The sequence below is a fragment of the Heloderma suspectum genome, chromosome 4, assembly GCF_057233095.1.
Source record: "Heloderma suspectum isolate Gila_16-S chromosome 4, 16-S_ref, whole genome shotgun sequence".
Lineage (NCBI taxonomy): Eukaryota > Metazoa > Chordata > Lepidosauria > Squamata > Helodermatidae > Heloderma > Heloderma suspectum.
Window position 1 is genome coordinate 306399137 of NC_139461.1, and position 18499 is coordinate 306417635.

At 44.4% G+C, this 18499-nt stretch overlaps 2 protein-coding genes across 3 annotated transcripts in view; one reads left to right on the forward strand and one right to left on the reverse strand.

Moving 5' to 3' along the window:
• Positions 1 to 9982, forward strand: part of LOC146348972 (uncharacterized) — a 39760-nt gene extending 29778 nt beyond the window's left edge. Inside the window, exon 4 of the transcript XR_014789941.1 lies at positions 9634 to 9982. The gene's annotated coding sequence lies outside the window, so the exon portion shown is untranslated. The remainder of the gene's footprint in view (positions 1 to 9633) is intronic.
• The window catches only part of MYT1 (myelin transcription factor 1), a 100929-nt gene that overhangs the window by 16728 nt on the left and 65702 nt on the right, over positions 1 to 18499 (reverse strand). For both annotated transcript variants that reach the window (XM_084848420.1, XM_084848421.1), the window contains exons 17-18: positions 9241 to 9462; positions 3097 to 3188 (exon numbers count right to left, since the gene is read on the reverse strand). In XM_084848420.1, coding sequence (XP_084704546.1) covers positions 3097 to 3188; positions 9241 to 9462 — 314 coding nt within the window. The remainder of the gene's footprint in view (positions 1 to 3096; positions 3189 to 9240; positions 9463 to 18499) is intronic.

Genomic DNA, 18499 nt, shown 5'->3' on the forward strand with positions numbered 1-18499 from the left:
GGAGGTTGTTGATAATTCTCCCGGCAATCTTAATTCCGACCTGTGATTCATCCAACCCGGCGTTTCTCATGATGTACTCTGCATATAAGTTAAATAAGCAGGGTGACAATATGCAGCCTTGTCGTACTCCTTTCCCAATTTTGAACCACTCGGTTGTTCCATCTCTGGTTCTGACTGTTGCTTCTTGACCCTCGTACAGGTTTCTCAGGAGACAGGTAAGGTGGTCTGGTACTCCCATCTCTTTAAGAATTTGCCAGAGTTTGTTGTGATCCACACAATCAAAGGCTTTAGCATAGTCAATGAAGCAGAAATAGAAATTTTTCTGGAATTCTCTGCTTTCTCCATGATCCAGCGAACGTTGGCGATTTGATCTCTAGTTCCTCTGCCTCTTCGAAACCCAGCTTGTACTTCCGGTAGTTCTTGGTTCGCATACTGCTGAAGCCTAGCTTGTAGGATTTTGAGCATCACCTTGCTGGCATTGAACACTCTTTGGCATTGCCCTTCTTTGGAATTGGAATGTAAACTGACCTTTTCCAGTCTTGCGGCCATTGTTGAGTGTTCCAAATTTGTTGGCATATTGAATGCAGCACTTTAACAGCATCATCTTTTAGGATTTTAAATAGCTCAGCTGGAAAACTGTCATCTCTGCTAGCTTTGTTGTTAGTAATGCTTCCTAAGGCCCACTTGACTTCACTCTCGATGTCCGGCTCAAGTTCAGTGGCCGCACTATCATGGCTATCAGGGACATTAAGATCTTTCCTGTATAGTTCTTCTGTGTATTCTTTCCACCTCTTCTTAATCTCATCTGCTTCTGTTAGGTCCCTGCCTTCTTTGTCCTTTGTCATGCCCGTCTTTGCACAAAACGTTCCCTTGAGATCTCCAATTTTCTTGAAGAGATCTCTAGTCTTTCCCATTCTGTTATTTTCCTTGATTTCTTTGCATTGTTCATTTAAGAAGGCCTTCTTGTCTCTCCTTGCTATTCTCTGGAACTCTGCATTCAGTTGGATATATCTTCCCCTTTCTCCCTTGCTTTTCGCTTCCCTTCTTTCTTCAGCTACTTGTAAAGCCTCATCAGATAGCCACTTGGCTTTCTTGCATTTCTTTTTCTTTGGGATGGATTGAGTTGCTGCCTCCTGAACAATGTTACGGACCTCTGTCCATAGTTCCTCAGGCACTCTGTCTATCAGGTCTAATCCCTTAAATTTATTCCTCACCTCCACTGTATATTCATAAGGGATATGATTTAGGTCATACCTGAATGGTTTAGTGGTTTTCCCTACGTTCTTCAATTTAAGCTGAAATTTTGCAACAAGAAGCTCATGATCTGAGCCACACTAAGCTCCAGGTCTTGTTTTTACTGACTGTATAGAGCTTCTCCATCTTTGATTGCAAAGGACATAATCAATCTGATTTCGATATTGACCATCTGGTGATGTTCATGTGTAGAGTCGCCTCTTGTGCTGTTGGAAAAGAGTGTTTGCTATGATCAGCGTGTTCTCCTGGCAAAACTCTATTAGCTTTTGTCCTGCTTCATTTTGTGCACCAAGGCCATGCCTGCCAGTTATCCCGGTGATTTCTTGACTTCCTACTTTAGCATTCCAATCCGACATCTTTTTTTGGTGTTAGTTCTAGAAGGTGTTGTAGATCTTCATAGAACCGATCAACCTCAGCTTCTTCGGCATCAGTGGTTGGGGCATAGACTTGAATTACTGTGATGTTGAATGGTTTGCCTTGGATTCATACTGAGATCATTCTATCATTTTTAAGATTGTACCCCAGTACTGCTTTTCCCACCCTTTTGTTGACTATGAGTGCTACTCCATTTCTTCTAAGGGATTCTTGCCCACAGTAGTAGATATGATGGTCTCCAGTGGACCACATTTTGTCAGAACTCTCTGCCATGACCTGTCCATCTTGGGTGGCCCTGCACGGCATAGCTTATGGCTTCACTGAGTTATGCAAGCCCCTTCGCCACAACAAGGCAGTGATCCATGAAGGGGTCTCCTGCCAGAGGGAGCAGCTAAACAACCCAGGCATGCTCCATCCCCGAGTTGTTTCACATGGGGTCCGAACCCAGAGCTCTGGCTTGTCTCTACCCTGATAAGCCAGAGTTGGAACCCTGAGTTGTTTAGCTGCTCCTGCTGGCAGGATCAGCCAAAGAGGAGTGATCAAGCTGAAGCGACAAGCCCGCTGGCTCATTCATGACAACCCAAGTTTTTTGTTGTTGTGTGTGAACTAGGCCATTATCTCATTAAACCTTGTGACTCCCCTGTAAGGTCAGTGTTATTATCATCAACCCCAACCCTATGGAATTTGCTTCCATAAGATGTAATGATGGCCACCAAATTGGATGGCTTTAAAAGAGGATTAGACACAGTCATCAGTGGCTACTAGTCATGACGGCTATATGCTACCCTCCAGTATCAGAGGCAGTATGCCTCTGTATGCCAGTTGCTGGGAACATGAGTGAGAGGGTGATGTTGCATTCAAGTACACTCATCCCTGCTTGTGGGCTTCCCATGAGCATCTGACTGGCCGCTGTGCAAACAGAATGCTGGACTGATAGGCCTCAGGCCTCTGTTGCACAGTTTAAACTCTTAGCCATTCCACCATACTAGTTTTGGCAATCTGTGGTGAGTGACTCAGCTGAGGAAGGATTTAAATTGGCCTTCCACACTGAAGCCACAGCGTTCTAGCATGTCTGATGTGATCTAGCAGCCAGAAAACAGGACATTTTTAGAAGTAACTTAGTGGCATGGTATATTTCTAGCTTTTGGAAAGCTATGCTAGCTATATGTGAAAGAATTTCATTTGGAATAATATACATTTTGTTCAGATATCAGAGAGGATGCCAACTGAAGCAAGATTTCTAGTCAATGTTGTGGAGGATCTTCAGAGTGCAATAAATATTCTGCTTGAATAGTAGAGCAAACATTTTAGCAAATAAGTTAGCAAGTGCTAATTCAGTTTGCATCTTGGTCCAATGATACTGTTAATGGTGTCAATACCGGTACCCATACAATGTATGAAGCTATGTTAGTTTTTTTTTAGATCACAATTACAGAACTAGCCAAGTGATAAATGTTATTCTCTTACCATCGCTGGTCTTGAATTTAGTGTTGAGAATTTCATCCCCTGAGATTTTTCCCTTTTTCCCAGCAAAAGTAGCTCTTGGACACCCTGACAGGCTAAAAGACAAGTAAAAAGAAGATCTTATTAGAAATTCCAAAAATAACTGAAACAGTTCATATTAAGGCCGAGACCTGAAATACAGACCATATTTTAAGTAATAGCAAAAAAGCTTCTCTTTTGAGTTGTTATTTAGCATTCTCGGTAAAAAAAAAAAAGTTAACTTATTAATTTATATTGCCCTCATTTGCCTCAGTCTCAGTTGCTCTCATATGCCCCCACTGCCAAATCTGATTGGATGTGTTGACTCACACGTTTTCAGTTCCTGATATCTGGTGATGTAATATTGGGACGCCTCACTGGGATGGGACTTGGAGGTACTGTTTTACAGTGGCTCCATTCCTTCCTAGGGGGGTGAACTCAGAAGGTGGTGATGGGGGATGCCTGTTCGACTCTGTGGCTATTAGCTTGTGAGGGTCCCTCAGGGTTCTGTTCTGTCCCCCACACTATTTAATATTTACATGAAACTGCTGGGAGAGGTTGTCCAGAGTTTTGGAGTTTGGCGCCACCAATATGCTGATGACACCCAGCTCTACTACTCCTTTCCACCAGATTCCAAGGAAGCTGTTTCTGTCCTTAACCATGTTTGGCATCAGTAATGGAATGGATTAGGGAGAACAAATTGAAACTTAATCCAGACAAGACAGAGGTGTTCCTGGTCAGTCGAAAGGCAGATCAGGGAATAGGGATTCAGCCTGTGTTGCACGGGGTTGTACTCCCCCTGAAGACTCAGGTTCACAGTTTGGGGGTGCTCCTGGATTCAGCCCTAAGCCTAGATGTTCAGGTTTCAGCGGTGGCCAGGAGTGCTTTTGTACAATTAAAACTAGTGCACCAACTGCACCTGTTCCTGGAGATGTCTGATCTGGCCACGGTGACACATGCCTTAGTTACATCCTGTTTAGATTACTGTAACGCGCTCTACATGGGGCTGCCTATGAAGAGTGTTCGGAAACTGCAGCTGGTCCAAAGAGCCACTGCCAGACTGTTGACTGGGGCTGGCGACAGGGAGCATACAACTCCCTTGTTAAAACAGCTTCACTGGCTTCCAGTCTGTTTCTGGGCACAATTCAGAGTGCTGGCTATGACCTATAAAGCCCTATACGGCTCTGGTCCAGGTTATCTGAAAGACCGTATCCTCCCTCATGAACCTGCCCATGTCCTGAGATCCTCTGGGGAGGCCCTTCTCTCAGTTCCACCACTGTCACAGGCACGTTTGGTGGGAACCTGGGAGAGGGCCTCTTCAGTGGCTGCCCCATGGCTGTGGAATGCCCTTCCCAGGGAGGCTAGGATGGCTCCCTCCTTGATGTGTTTCTCGAGGCAGGCTAAAACATTCTTATTCCAGCAGGCCTTTGGGACATAGTTGGAACCTGGGGGTAAGCTGCGAAAATACTGTTTTAAAATGCTGTTTTAATGTTTTTAATATAATTTTAATTGTATTGTTGTTTAATTATATTTTCAACTTCTGTATATTTTCATATGTTTTAATTGTATATATTTTAATGTTTGTAAGCTGCCTTGTGTCCCAGTACTAGGAAAAAGGCGGGGAATAATAATAATAATAATAATAATAATAGTAATGTAGCTTTGTGATAATCATTACATGATCCCTGACCTCTGTAACTAATTGAGGAAGAATTAGGGCGCAGAAAGACCTCTCTGAAACGCTATAGAGCTGTCTTGAGCACCATTCTTGGCAGAAAGGTTGAATAAATAAATAGATGTTGCCAGTCAGTGTAGACAACACCGAGCCTGATGGACCAATGCTCTGATTCAATATAAGGTAGTTTCCTATATTCCTAAGAATCTAGTTGGAGAATGCTGGGAGTTGGAGGAATTTTATCTGTCTAAATATACATAGGATTGCACCCTAATTGCATTTTTCTGGGAAAAGTTCAGCTCTGCTGAAATCACTAGATTTGATCCAAAATAGAAATGGGCAGATATGGAAAATGCTGGAAAGCATTTTAAAGAAGCATTTATTGTTGAAATTGTTGAAATTCCCCTCGCTTTTTGTGATTAGAAATGTTTACATTTGTTTTCAAAACAAAGTGAAAAATGTGTTTTCCTTCTTTGGGAGAAGAAAGATTTCTCTAATTTTGTTTTGTTTTGTTATTATTTCCCCTGTCTTTTTCAGTGGGGAAAAATTACATAAAGAAAACAGCTATTTTATGTTCATTGTAATCCCATTTCCCAGTGGCAGATTTTTCAGCTGACTCTATAAGTAGTATTTTTTTATACATCCATCAGGAATTTGCTGTCATTTGGACAAGGCTGTGTTTGAACAGTTCAAAAAAAGAAAGAAACGACAGTTATATATGAGAGAAATTCCCTTGCAGGTTGCATCATAAAAGATTCAGCTATAAAATGAGGATTTTAATCAAAGTGAATTTTTTATGTCCCATAAACCTGAATGATTCTAATACTGAAACTTGCTGCACTGGCAGATAGCCCAGTGTATACTGTTCAGGACTACATTTGAGCGCTGCATGAGATACTCACCCACTCCCAACTGGAGTGGCAGAGAGAAGTAGAGGTGGGGGGATGGGGGACACATACTGTGAACACAAGAACTGCATGCTACGTTAGATGAAATGTCCATCCAGGTTTGAGTCAGCAGCTGTGGACATTCCTGGGCCAAATATGACTCCTTGAGAGATGTCCAATGGCCTGCTGGCCTTCAAGCCCAACCTGTAAGCGTTTAGGAAGCATCTGGCTGACCACTGTTGGAAACAGGATAATGGACTAGATAGACCTTTGGTCTCATCCAGCAAGACAGTTTTTTCTTTGTTGTTGCCTTACCCAACTGCCAGTCAATTTCATAGGATGATCCTATGCATATCCTCTAGGTGTTTGGAAGAATTATGGTAGTGCTAGGGATCTGGTGAGCTGGTCTCTGTTTATAAGCTCCATAGGTATCTGGGAAAAGGGATAAAGCTGGTCCTTTATCTCTCATGTCTGTAAGCCTGGTGGAAAACCCAGTAACTGTAAGGTTTCTTTCTAGATCCTTTGGCTAAGCTACATATCAGTGCAAATTGGATATACAACAGGCTCTTGCTACAACCACTCCTACGTTTGTACTTATATGCCTCCTAAGATTAGTAATATAATCTGAGATGGTTCAGGCAAATGACCCATGACACACAATGCAGTAGAAGACAATCTCACAGAAAGAAACATTTTAGAGGGAAAAGGTAGATCTGAATCTTCTCCATACATGTTGTGATGTGAGAGCTTAAATGAAGGACTAGTGAATTATTCCCTAACACTGGGCATGAATGAAATTTCCAGAGCAGAAACCAGTTTTGCCCAGATTTGAAATGGAGTGAATTTGCGACATTCAAAAACAGAAGTTAGTTTATTTATTTATTTATTATTAAATTTATTAATCGCCCATCTGGCTGGTCACCCAGCCACTCTGGGTGATGTACAGCATATAATGAAACAGTTTAAACAATAAAATTCTACAATAAAAACGTTTTCTAAAATACCCTAACCCACCCCAAATGCCTGCCTGAACAACCATGTTTTTAATGCATGGTGGAAGCTCATTAAAGAGGGGGCATGGCAGAGTTCCCTAGGGAGGGAGTTCCACAGAGTGGGGGCCACCACAGAAAAGGCCCTCTCCCTCGTCCCCACCAGTCTAGCTGTCCTGGCTGATGGGACAGAGAGAAGGCCATCCAAGGCTGATCTTGTTAAGCAGCCTGTCTGGTGTTGCTGGAGGCGCTCCTTAAGATAGGCTGGGCCGGAACCATATAGGGTTTTAAAGGTCAAAACCAACACCTTGAATTTGGCCCAGAAAACAACTGGTAACCAGTGCAACTCCTTCAGCACTGGAGTGATGTGATCTCGCTGGCAGCTGCCTTTAATCCGGCGAGCTGCCGCGTTCTGTACCAGCTGCAGCTTCCGAACCGTCTTCAAGGGTAACCCCACGTAGAGCGCATTACAGTAGTCTAAACGAGAGGAGACCAGGGCATGTACTACCGATGGGAGCAGATGGTCGGGAAGGAAGGGGCGCAGCCGCCGTATCAGATGGAGTTGGTACAGCGCTGTCCGGCTCACAGCTGACACCTGAGCCTCCATGGACAGCTGGGAGTCCAAACTGACCCCCAGGCTGCGGACCTGGTCTTTCAAGGGTAGCCGTACCCTATTCAACACCAGGTCAACATCCCCCAGCCTCCTTTTGTCTCCCACCAAAAGTACCTCGGTCTTGTCAGGGTTCAGCTTCAGCTTATTCCTCCCCATCCAGCCACTCACTGTCCCCAGACATTTGGACAGGGATTCTACGGCCAACCTTGGTGAAGATTTGAACGAGAGGTAGAGCTGCGTGTCATCCACATATTGATGACACCGCACCCCAAACCTCCTGGTGATAGCCCCCAGCGTCTTCACATAGATGTTAAATAGCATCGGGGAGAGGACGGAACCCTGTGGCACCCCACAAGTGAGTGGCCACGGGTCCGAAACCTCCTCTCCCAGTGCTACCCTCTGGTACCTGCTGGAGAGGAAGGACCGGAACCACCGCAATAGGTGTCTCCAATGCCCAACCCCTCCAGGCGGTCCAGGAGGATATCGTGGTCAAGGGTATCAAAAGCCGCTGAGAGGTCGAGGAGAACAAGGAAGGAGCATTTGCCCCTATCCAGAGCCCTCCTCATATCATCCACCAAGGCGACCAAGGCCGTTTCTGTCCCATGCCCAGGCCTGAAGCCCGACTGAAATGGGTCTAGATAATCAGTTTCTTCCAAGTGTGCCTTCCACTGCATCGCCACCACCCGCTCAATCACCTTGCCCAAAAATGGCAGATTTGAGACTGGGCAAAAGTTGTTCAGAACTTGAGGATCCAAGGAGGGCTTCTTTAAGAGCGGTCTTATCACTGCCTCCTTGAGGGCTGATGGCATCACTCCCTCTCAATGAGTCAATGAGATTCCACACACCCCTGCCGCCATTCCTCCAGTTCATAACAGCTGTGTTTAGACTATTGAGGTCTGTAGCTAATTACACTACCCTCCAAATCATTAAGACATCTCTATTCCATATTCAGAAGAAGATCTCACTTGAGTGTGTTTCAAGATCATTTGGTGATTAAAGAAAGAGAAATAGAAAATTAGAGTTTATTTATTTATTTGTAATAGTTAGTTATATACCACTAAATCTAATAAAATCCTTAAGCGGTTCACATATAAAGAGTCGAAGAAACTTTTTAAAAGATCCTTTTTACTGAAAATTGAGCATTGACCTGCATACATTCAAGGCGATAAAATTAAAATATCAAATAACAACCTAAATTTTGAAAATTGCAGCATCCACATTTTGATACTGACTGAGATGTGGATTGCTAAATGCAAATTTGAAAGGTTGAATGAATTTTCACCCAACTTAAATTTAACTCTGAAATTTATCCATTTTGGCTACAATCCTAAATGCTTACCTGGGAATAAGTCCCACTGAATTCCACAGGACTAACTTTTCAGTCGATATGCACAGAATTACACTGTTCATCTTCAAATCTATAGTTTGTTTGCCCTTGGTTTCCCACTGAATGATTCCAGGCAGGGCATACAGGCTCTGTTTGGACATTGTCCCTCCCACCCCCGGATTATGTCTGGGGAGAGATAAGGAGTGGACCTGGGGATCACATGTTCTGCCACCTCACCCCCTCCCAATTGGGGAGAAGTGAATAACTAATGCAGATCAGCACATGAACCCTTGGGCTGCTCCAAATCACTGCTCATAATAAAATAAAATCTGAAGAGGCTGTTAGAATGTGATCTTCAAAACACAGCAGTATAGTGTGTGTGTGTGTGTGTGTGTTTGTGGATCATGTGAACACACTCTCTTGGGATCTTCAGATCTCAGTAATTGTATCCTTCTCCTGTATCCTCAGTAGTCCTCCTCTTTTTAAGTTCCTTGCGCAGAGGACCAATGTAAAAGATCTAAAATGTTTAGTTTCGTTCCAGGAGCTCAGGGTTGCTGAGAAAACATCCAGATGGCTTTGCAACATGGATTTCAACTAACTTTTGCATAATACATTGAAGCTACATGCATAATGTTTACCTTCTATGTGTGAGGAAGCTTCCATTTGCATGACCTGAGCCATCACAACCTGGGGTTGGACAGGTTGGACCCTCATTCTTGAGTGACTTCCATGAAAAGGATGAGCCATTGAGAGATCCTTCTTTCTGCCTCCGGGCTGCGAGGGGGCACCCCGAGGCACTGCGATGGGAGGCATATTTACCACTGATGTGTCCAAGCCCAACACAGCCAGGAACAGGGCACCTAGAGAAATGCAAGGAGACACAAGGGTGGAAACTGGGAACAAGAAGGCCTCACATTCCAAAACTCTGCAGCTGATTTACATAAATATGGGGAGACAGTTCTCAATAACAGCTAGATTTTAGATTTTCAGAAAGAGAGATCAACTATTGTTTGCCTCTTCCTTGTTCCCAGCAGTTCTAGGAGCAGATCTGCATGAAACCTGAAAACACCACAGCACCCAGCAGAGTCCAATTTGAAGGTCTGCAAACCCTCCTCCACCATTTTGGCTTAAGACTCCGATGAAGCAGAAAGCATAAATTCAACTTCAGCATATTGTTGTGGACTGCTCAGTGAGCTTCAGCTATTAGGCAATATAGAAATGTAATAAACAAACAAACAAACAAACATCAAGTCAACCTCCCCCTCCCCTTCCACTCCCACCTGCTTCTTGTAACAACTTGCTGATGGAGATCTCGAAATCTGGAGATCTCGAAAGCTTGCATATTTTTGGTGAGCTTTGAGTTGGACTAATAAAGGCTGTAAAATAATATGGATTTTAGATTTTTTCTTATGACCAATGATTTTTATGGTGAAATAAGTTGTCACAAACTGATGGATAATAGTCTGTGAATACTCTGGTATGTAGTGCTGCATCTCTTTTTTCCTTCTGTTCCATTCTGTCTTTGGCTTAAACCCTTAGTCTCCATCCCTAGCTGAATCAAAGCAACTGTGCATGCAATTGTATTTGATCACATTCATCCCTTGTTACTCTTTTCCTCTCTCTTCCCATTGACTGATCTTTCCTTAAAAACATCACATTTTAGAATCTAAAGTTCAGACTGTAAGTTCCTTGAGATAAGGACCTATTCTCTCCACCTTCCCCCACATTTTTTTTCTTTTGTTGTACGTAACCATGTACACTGATGGTGTGTATAATAAAAATGTCTATAGCAGTTTACACCCCGATATATAGAATAGTAGGGCTGGAAGGGGCCTACAAGGCCATCGAGTTCCTGAGTTCGTTTCTGCTGGAGTGTCCTGTGAGTGGAGTTCTGCTGATACTCCTTGCAGTGGCTAGAGTGTTGGACTAGGAGCCAGGAGATCTGGGTTCTAGTCCCCACTCAGCCATGGAAGCTCACTGGGTGACTTTGGGCCAGTCACAGACTCTCAGCCCAACCTACCTCACAGGGTTGTTGTTGAGAGGATAAAATAGAGAGGAGGAGGATAATGTAAGCCGTCTTGGGTTCCTTGCAAGAGGCAAAAAGGTGGGATATAAATGCAATCAATCAATCAATCAATCAATCAATCAATCAGTGCTATGGAGGGTGGGAGACAGTGGCAAAGGGCTGCAGGGGGATCCGGGAATCAGCAAAAGTCACTTCCCCTGTTCCGCCAGCGGGATCCTCCACTGGACTGGAAACATTTCCATGAATGGAAGGAGCCCTTCCATTTGCTGAGGGGAATTCAGGATCCAGGGCTATGAAAGTGAATACATAAAATGAAACAGAATCATAGGGTTGGAAGGGGCCTACAAGACCATCGACTCCAACCCCCTGCAAAGCAACAGCATCCCACAATATCAGCTCTGGAAGCTGCCCAGGTGAGTCAAACGTTGAAGTTTAAATGCCTGATATAATTTAAAAAAAAACATATAAAATGCTCCTGCTAATCCTGGAATTGAGGGGGCTCTTTAACCCTGTTCAGGCCTTCAAAATTGTATAGGCTGAACGTTTATGTGAAGGGCATGGGGGGGGGGGTAGCAGGCTGTGTCCCTGCCACAGTCTTCCATGCAACTTCATATGGGCTATATCCATTCAAGCAGAAACCCTGTAAAAAACAGGGACCCTAACTGCTTGCATGGAGTCTATGTGCACACAGTTGTATGTGTGTAGGATTCTGTTCAGACCTTATATTGAATGCAGACTCCCTCCTTAGCCCATGCAATTTGATCCTTGCTCTGTATCAGGGATGGGGAACATTTGGCCCTCCAGATGTTGTTGGACTGCAACTCCCATCATCCTTTACTATTGGCTATGTTGGCTACAGCTGATGAGAGTTGCAGTCCAATAACATCTGGAGGGCCACATATTCCCCATCTCTGCTGTCTATCCTGACTCACCAAATTCCTCCAGACTGTCTCCCTGGACCAGCAGATTCCTCCAGACTCTCTCCCTGACCATCAGTTTCCACCCCATTACTTCATATACTGACCCACCAGATTTCTCCAGATTCTTCCTGTCATCTCTTCCAGATCTCCCCAGGCTCTCTCTCTCTCTGGCTCCACCTGACCTGACTCCAGCCCATGCCCCATCTCAGTTCTTCTGCAATCAGAAGTTGTGAGCCCCATTCTTATAATGCTCTTGCAGTTAAGGTTTCTGCAATTGTTTGCATTTGTTTAAATATACACATCAATTATAAACGTATGTAAAAGTTGGTTACTACACAAAGCTTAAAAAAAAGAAGAGTAGATGAGAAACAGAGGAGCCACCTTTTATGCAAGGCAGCAATTAGGAACGTCAAAGATAACTGTCAAAACAAGCGTCTGCCTGTGCTTGAAATTCATATTCTATGTTTCATGGTTATCATCATTATTTTTATTTTATTCCATAAAAAAAACAGAGGAGTTGACAGTTGAGGGCTGCACCACTGTTATTTCATCCCCCCCCTCGAGATAATTTGAAAAATGCTGATCCTGTTTTTAATCATCTGCAAATGCGGCACAATTCACTTATTATATCGCTGCCAGCAGGATGCTCACTAAATTCATAACGGTGTCGCTGTTTATATGATCGCAAGCAAATTACTGAAACCTCAGGAGAAAAAGAAAGAGACTGGGAGAGGAAAGACAGGGGAAGGCAGCGATTAGTATGCGCCATTTATGGCCCAGCCGTTACATATTTTACACTGTTAATTTAACTTTCATTACACTTTTATTATAAAAAATAAACCAGAGCCTTATTGTGGCAAACAGCTGGCTTGGGATGTGTGAGGGGTGTGTGCGTGAATGTTTTTAAAATTTATTATTGCTGTTTAATTGAAGTGGTAGTAATGGTTGGCCAACTGAATAGTCATCCTCCTGAATTGTCTTCCCCCTTTTAAGAGCCAAGGCAGAAGGTTGAGGTGATATGTGGAAGATTGTTGTAATTTACTGCCAATGTGATACTGCATGGTTGGGGCCGAAAGCATGCCCTTAGATGTAAACAGCGTGGTAAATGGCGTGAGGAAAGAGCAACAAGGCACCAGGGACTATATTAGTTTCTTCTTGGTGGCAGCGTGCAAATCTCGGACTGCAGCCAAGCAGCTTTCTGGCACACAGATGGAGCAATGGAATTACTGTTGAGCCTCTTTAATGTAAACCTGTAGGGACCTTCATGAGAGCGTACCTTGTTAGAGAAGACAAAATACTACTTTCCCAAGGACTAGAGTTGCTTGGCAATGGAGGGGAAAGCTTGTCTTCTTGCAGTTTCTCCATCCATTTCAAAGAGCCTCATTTCTTCCAAGTGTGTAGCGTACATGACAGGTGGGGCTTTGGGGGTATGTTTTCTGCCCTAATTAAGTTGCAACAGCAGGGATTGTTTGGCTTGGAAAAAAGGAGGGAGAGGGGAGACGTGATAGAGGCGTACAAAATTATGAATGGTGTGGAGAATGTGGATAGGGAGACATTTTTCTGCCTCTCCTAAAATACTAGAACCCAAAGGGGTCATCCCATGAAGCTGATTGGTGGGAGATTCAGGACAGATGAAAGGAAGGACTTCTTCACACAGCGCATAGTTAAACTATGGAATTCACTTCCACAGGATGTAGTGATGGTCACCAATTTGGATGGCTTTAAAAGGGGGTTAGACAAATTCCTGGAGGAAAAGGCTATCAATGGTTACTAGTCCTGATGGCTCTGTGCTACCTCCAGTACCAGAGGCAGTGTGCCTATGTACACCAGTTGCTGGGGAACATGGGTGGGAGGGTGTTGTTGCACTCGTGTCCTGCTTGTGGGTTCCTGGTTGACAACTGGTTGGGTCACTGTGTGAACAGAATGCTGGACTAGAAGGACCCTTGGTCTGATCCAGCATGGCTCTCCTTAAATAAATAACTGTCTTCCACACAAGCTAGAAAGACGAAGCACAGGACCTAGTTCGCCTACAGGTAGTAATAACATGTGGGGCCTGCAACAAAATGTTGCAGTTTGGAGTGCTCCTGTTTAGTGTTCCAGCCAGGGCATTTTCAAAGGGAGTCCATTCTGTTATCCCTGCCTTAGTTTTCGTCTCCCCCCACCCAGCCCCCATGGATATTCAGTGTTCTGTGGCTACTGAGCATGCTCAGTCCTCATTGGGCTGTTTTTGGTTCCCCCCACTTTAGGGTTAATTTTTTCTTGTACTTCTTGGGTTTCCCCAAGCCTGCAGATCCTCTTGTGTATAAATGGTGCTGTTCTCATAGAATCATGGAATAGTAGGGTTGGAAGGGGCCTATAAGACCATCGAGTCCAACCCCCTGCTCAATGCAGGAATCCAAGTCAGAGCATCCCTGACATGTGGCTACATAAAGACTAGCACCTGGAGAATGGATTTGCTATTAGTATACAGGATGGGAAAATCCAAAACCACAGGATTTTGAAAGTTATGATGGGGGTGTAGGGTTGGAATGACACCCTCAACACACGTTCAGATCTCATCCACAGCCATGAAATTACTCGGCCTTAGGCAGGCCACTATCTCCTAACGTGGCACTCCATCTGCAGTAGGGGGATAATAATACTGACCTGTCTCAATGTGTGAGTAAAAAAGGGCTGAAGATTAATTTTAAAAAGATATGGAAGCAGAAAATTCAAGGAAGTGGCATAGAATATCCTTGAGGAGGCCTTTCCTTTGAAGGCTTCTCTACCATATGATTACAGATAGTACTACGTAAAGGTGCAAAGGAGACATAATCCTCAAGGCCAGAACAAATCCTAACCAATTCCTCCTGAGTTCTGAAAAGGGGTGTGTGAGACTCTCTCCTCTTTTTGTTGGTAGCAGCAAACCAGCCACAATGTGGTCCTTCAGTAGGTGCTACAGCACTGTGAACAACAGCTGGCATCTTTATCTGTACTTGGGTCTCTAATATTTGCATTTATGCTTCTTTTATGGACTTTACCCCCTCCCCCTTCCCAAGATAGCAGCCTCCTCAGTGATAAGCCAAGTGATCGTCACTTGGCTTATGCACTCTTTACTAGGTCATTCCATATTGCTCAGACAAGGCCGTCATGGTGGAAAGATCCTCCCTCTGAAAGATCAGGTCTGTAGTTTGGGGGTACTCCTAGACCCATCATTGTTGCTGGAGGCCCAAGTGACCATGACAGCTCGGAGTGCCTTTTACCTGCTTTGGCTGGTTCGCCAACTATGGCCTCTCCTGGACAGGGATAACTTGGCCACAATGGTACAGGTGCTAGTAACCTCAAGACTGGATTACTGCAATGCATTCTATACGGTGCTGCCCTTAAGGCTGTTCCGGAAGCTGGAGTTAGTGCAGAATGCAGCAGTTCATCTGTTTTCAGGAGCTGACCCTTTTCAGCATGTAACTCCTTTGCTGAAGGAACTGCACTGGCAGCCCATTCACTACCAGGCCAGGTTTAAGGTTTTGGTACTAGTGTACAGAGCCCTAAGTTTGGGACCAGGATACCTGAGACAGTGCCTTCTCCCTTACCAACCTGCCCGGTCACTGAGGTCATCGGAGAGCATGCTCCTGGTGGTTCCACGTGGACCTATGGCCCAATTGGAGTCCACTAGGAGAAGAGCCTTCAGTGTGGCGGCCCCCTTTCTTTGGAACTCCCTGCCCTTGGAGGTCAGGCAGGCACCAATACTGTGTTGCTTCCAGTGCATCCTGAAAACAGTTCTGTTCTAGGAAGCATTCCTTAGATGACCAGCCATGGTTTTTATTGGCATTCTGTTTTTAATAATTTTAATATGGTGCTTTAATCTTTTTTTAAATACTGTACCTCTTCTGTTCACTGCTCCGGAAACTGTTTGGATGGAGTGGTATAAACATGTTGTAAATAAATAAATAAAATAAATACAAATGATATCTCTCATAGTAATATTAGGTTTGCCAACCAGCCAACATTTTACCAGCCTGACTAGTAAAAATATGTTCTGTCTAGTAACCACTTCTAGGGACCAACCGAAAAGCCAGTAAACTCCAGTTTCTGCCAGGGTCCATCCGTGATATGTTAGATTCTACTAGTTTCCCCCCATAATCTACCAGGTTCCACCCTAGCTCCACCCCAACCTATACGGCTCTCTCCTGGCTCCATCCTTGGTCTACCAGGCTGCCTTTGGGTTAGCTTTGACCATCCTTGAGCCATCAGTTTCTGTTTTGGCCCACCCAGGGTTGAGCAGTATTCTTTTAATCAAAAATTTGGAACCCTAAGTAATATATGGACACATTTACAAGCTGCATCGATCCTATTGTAATTCTCCTGAAACTATTGCAGAGGAAGTCATTGCAGAGGAAGGAGATACACGGCCTTGTTAGTTGCACTAATGGGCTATAAACTGCACAACATAGCATTTAACTCTGGCAGTGTGATCCATTTCCATTCTTGTTTCTCTCACAGCACCATTGGACAGGAGAATGACATGGATTATGCATGGTTCCATCTCCCCAAGTGATTTTGAGCGCTAAAGTAAAAAGTGAAGGGGTTTTTGTTGTTGTTGTTCCTGTAGTTTTTAAAACTGGGGCTGCTCAATTTTTAATAAACTCTGCTTACTCCTGCTAATTGTGATACGGCCCATTTAATGCAAATGCTCTCCTTCCTGGGGATAGAAGGCAGAACAGATGGCTCCAAACATCATCTGGTTCTTACAAAGACCTTTGGATCACTTACAGCATCATTATTTACAGCGGCCGCTTAAGTGTGCAGAATTTTCACACCCTTACCATGCTGTTGTCTTTGCTCATAATGCAACACTGGCAAATCCTACAGTCGTAGAGAAGCAAGATGCGAGGATGGGCAAGAGTGGGAAAAGCATGTACCATAAGGAGAGGCAGTATACCCAAATGTCATAGCTTATCACCTGACTAATTTCTCTCCAAAAGTCTGAAATGCCACTTCATCCTAGGATATGGATGGCCAACTTGCTGCATTATGGTGCTAATGTGTACAGGTGAAGGACCTGGTTACAGTATAGAGTCAAGAACTACCTTCTTTTCTGCCTCTCCAGTGCTGCTGCACTGCTGCTTATTTCCTGTCTCTGTAAATGAGGCAACGCCACAGCAAGACATGGGAGCATGGTATTAGTGGTGGGCCAAAGTTCAAAATTGGGGGATTTGCTGGGCCCACCCCCCACTGAATTCAGTCTCAGCATCTGTCAGCCAGTCTTCCCAGCCAGTTCTCCACCTTTCCTTAGCCAATTTACTGTTGCAATAGTAGGGAGAGTATCATGGAGGCATGAGACGTTTTGGAGGCCTCTCCTTACCGGGCCTAGAAGCTCCTGATGTCAGGGTAGACACTGAGCCCATAGAATTCCAGAGTAGTTCTGATTCGGAAAAACAGCAGTCGCTCCTGGGAGAGGAGCGCACCCCTTTTTCCCAGGGCCCGCAGCTGACAGAGATTCCTCCCACCAACATTCCTAGATTAGAAAGCAATCCAGGGAGTGACCCAGCACCGATAGCAGACTGGTTGAATGCGCGGTGCAGACGCAGAGAGCGGCGCCAAATGGAGAGCGTGGAAAAGAGGCGTAGCGCCCGGTTGGCGCTCAAAGAACGGTTGCGCCCAGAAGATCCAAAAAAAAGGGGAGGGATTCTCCCTAGTCCTTATAGTCAGGGGTCTGCCAGTAATTGCCTTTCAAACGGGGACCAACTGTTCCAACTTAGGGCATAGGGATGCTGCTGCTCAGATCTAGTTGCTATCTGTAGAGTTGTAAGTTATAAAAGAAAAATAAAGCTTTAAAAAAAAATCCCTTTGTCTGCGTCTAGACTTGGCTACTAGATTAAACTGAGAGAGCCCTCCAAGGAGCCCTTAACACCTGAGCATGCACAGGATTTCCTGCTGGGGCACGTGGGAGGTGTTGTTTCCATTGCCTCCCAAGGAAGTGATCCCAAATGCTGGGCCTTCACAAGGGTATGTTGTCTTGGGAGTGGGGAGTGGCAAGGAGGGCTGCAGGCAAGCCCTCATGTGTTTGGTTTTCTGAGCTTTTTTGGGAAAAGCTCTGAAAGTTTTTCCCCTGAGAATTTTCCCAGAAAGCTTGGGAAACAGGAATGCATTACAAGGCAAGCTGGTGAGTGGGGGCTTGTCCATCCCTGGAATACAAAACTACTATCATGAGCGCTGAAATGGCACCATCTCACAATAGTGATTCAATCTGTGGCAAGCTTGGCAAACAAAATAGATGATCAACTACTGCCTGGTCCCTCATAGGGACTCTCCAAAATGCCACAATCGTTACTCCATTTTGTACTGCCATCTTAGAAATCCTGCTAGCCTCTAGTAGCTTCAATGTCAATGGAGGGGACATGGGCTAGTATCTATTGGTATTAGCCGCTGGCCTGATACACTGTCATGCTGAGTCAGAAGTTAGGCTCTCTACCCCGGGCCTCCATAAAAAGGTAGTACTCCAGCAATGTTGCTGTTTACCATAAAGTATCCATGGCAATGAAGGATGTCAATTGAATAAAGATTTTGGTAAATCAGTTAACTACCTGGGCTTTTAATGAATCAATTAGTTAATTAAATTTAAATAGATTTAAATTTACATACATTTGCATATTGCTACAGGGCAACAAAGGGCCACTTGAGGATCCTGGAGGAAGGAGACAGCTTCTCATAAGATAATTTTGAATGAAATGAACAAAAGGTAGCACTCATTGGTATAAGGAAAGGCCATTTTGTTATTCCGTCTTTCATTGAACTGGGCAGGAGGAGGAGGAAGCTGACATATCTTTGCAGCCAGCATGGCAATAGTCATTTAAGAATTCTGTTCTAAATTCTTCTGACGGTGAGTTCCGCTGGTTAATCAGGGAAGGGGAGGATTTTAATTCAGGATTAAAGTTTTTTCCAATTAAGCACACTGACTATTGGAAATGAGTC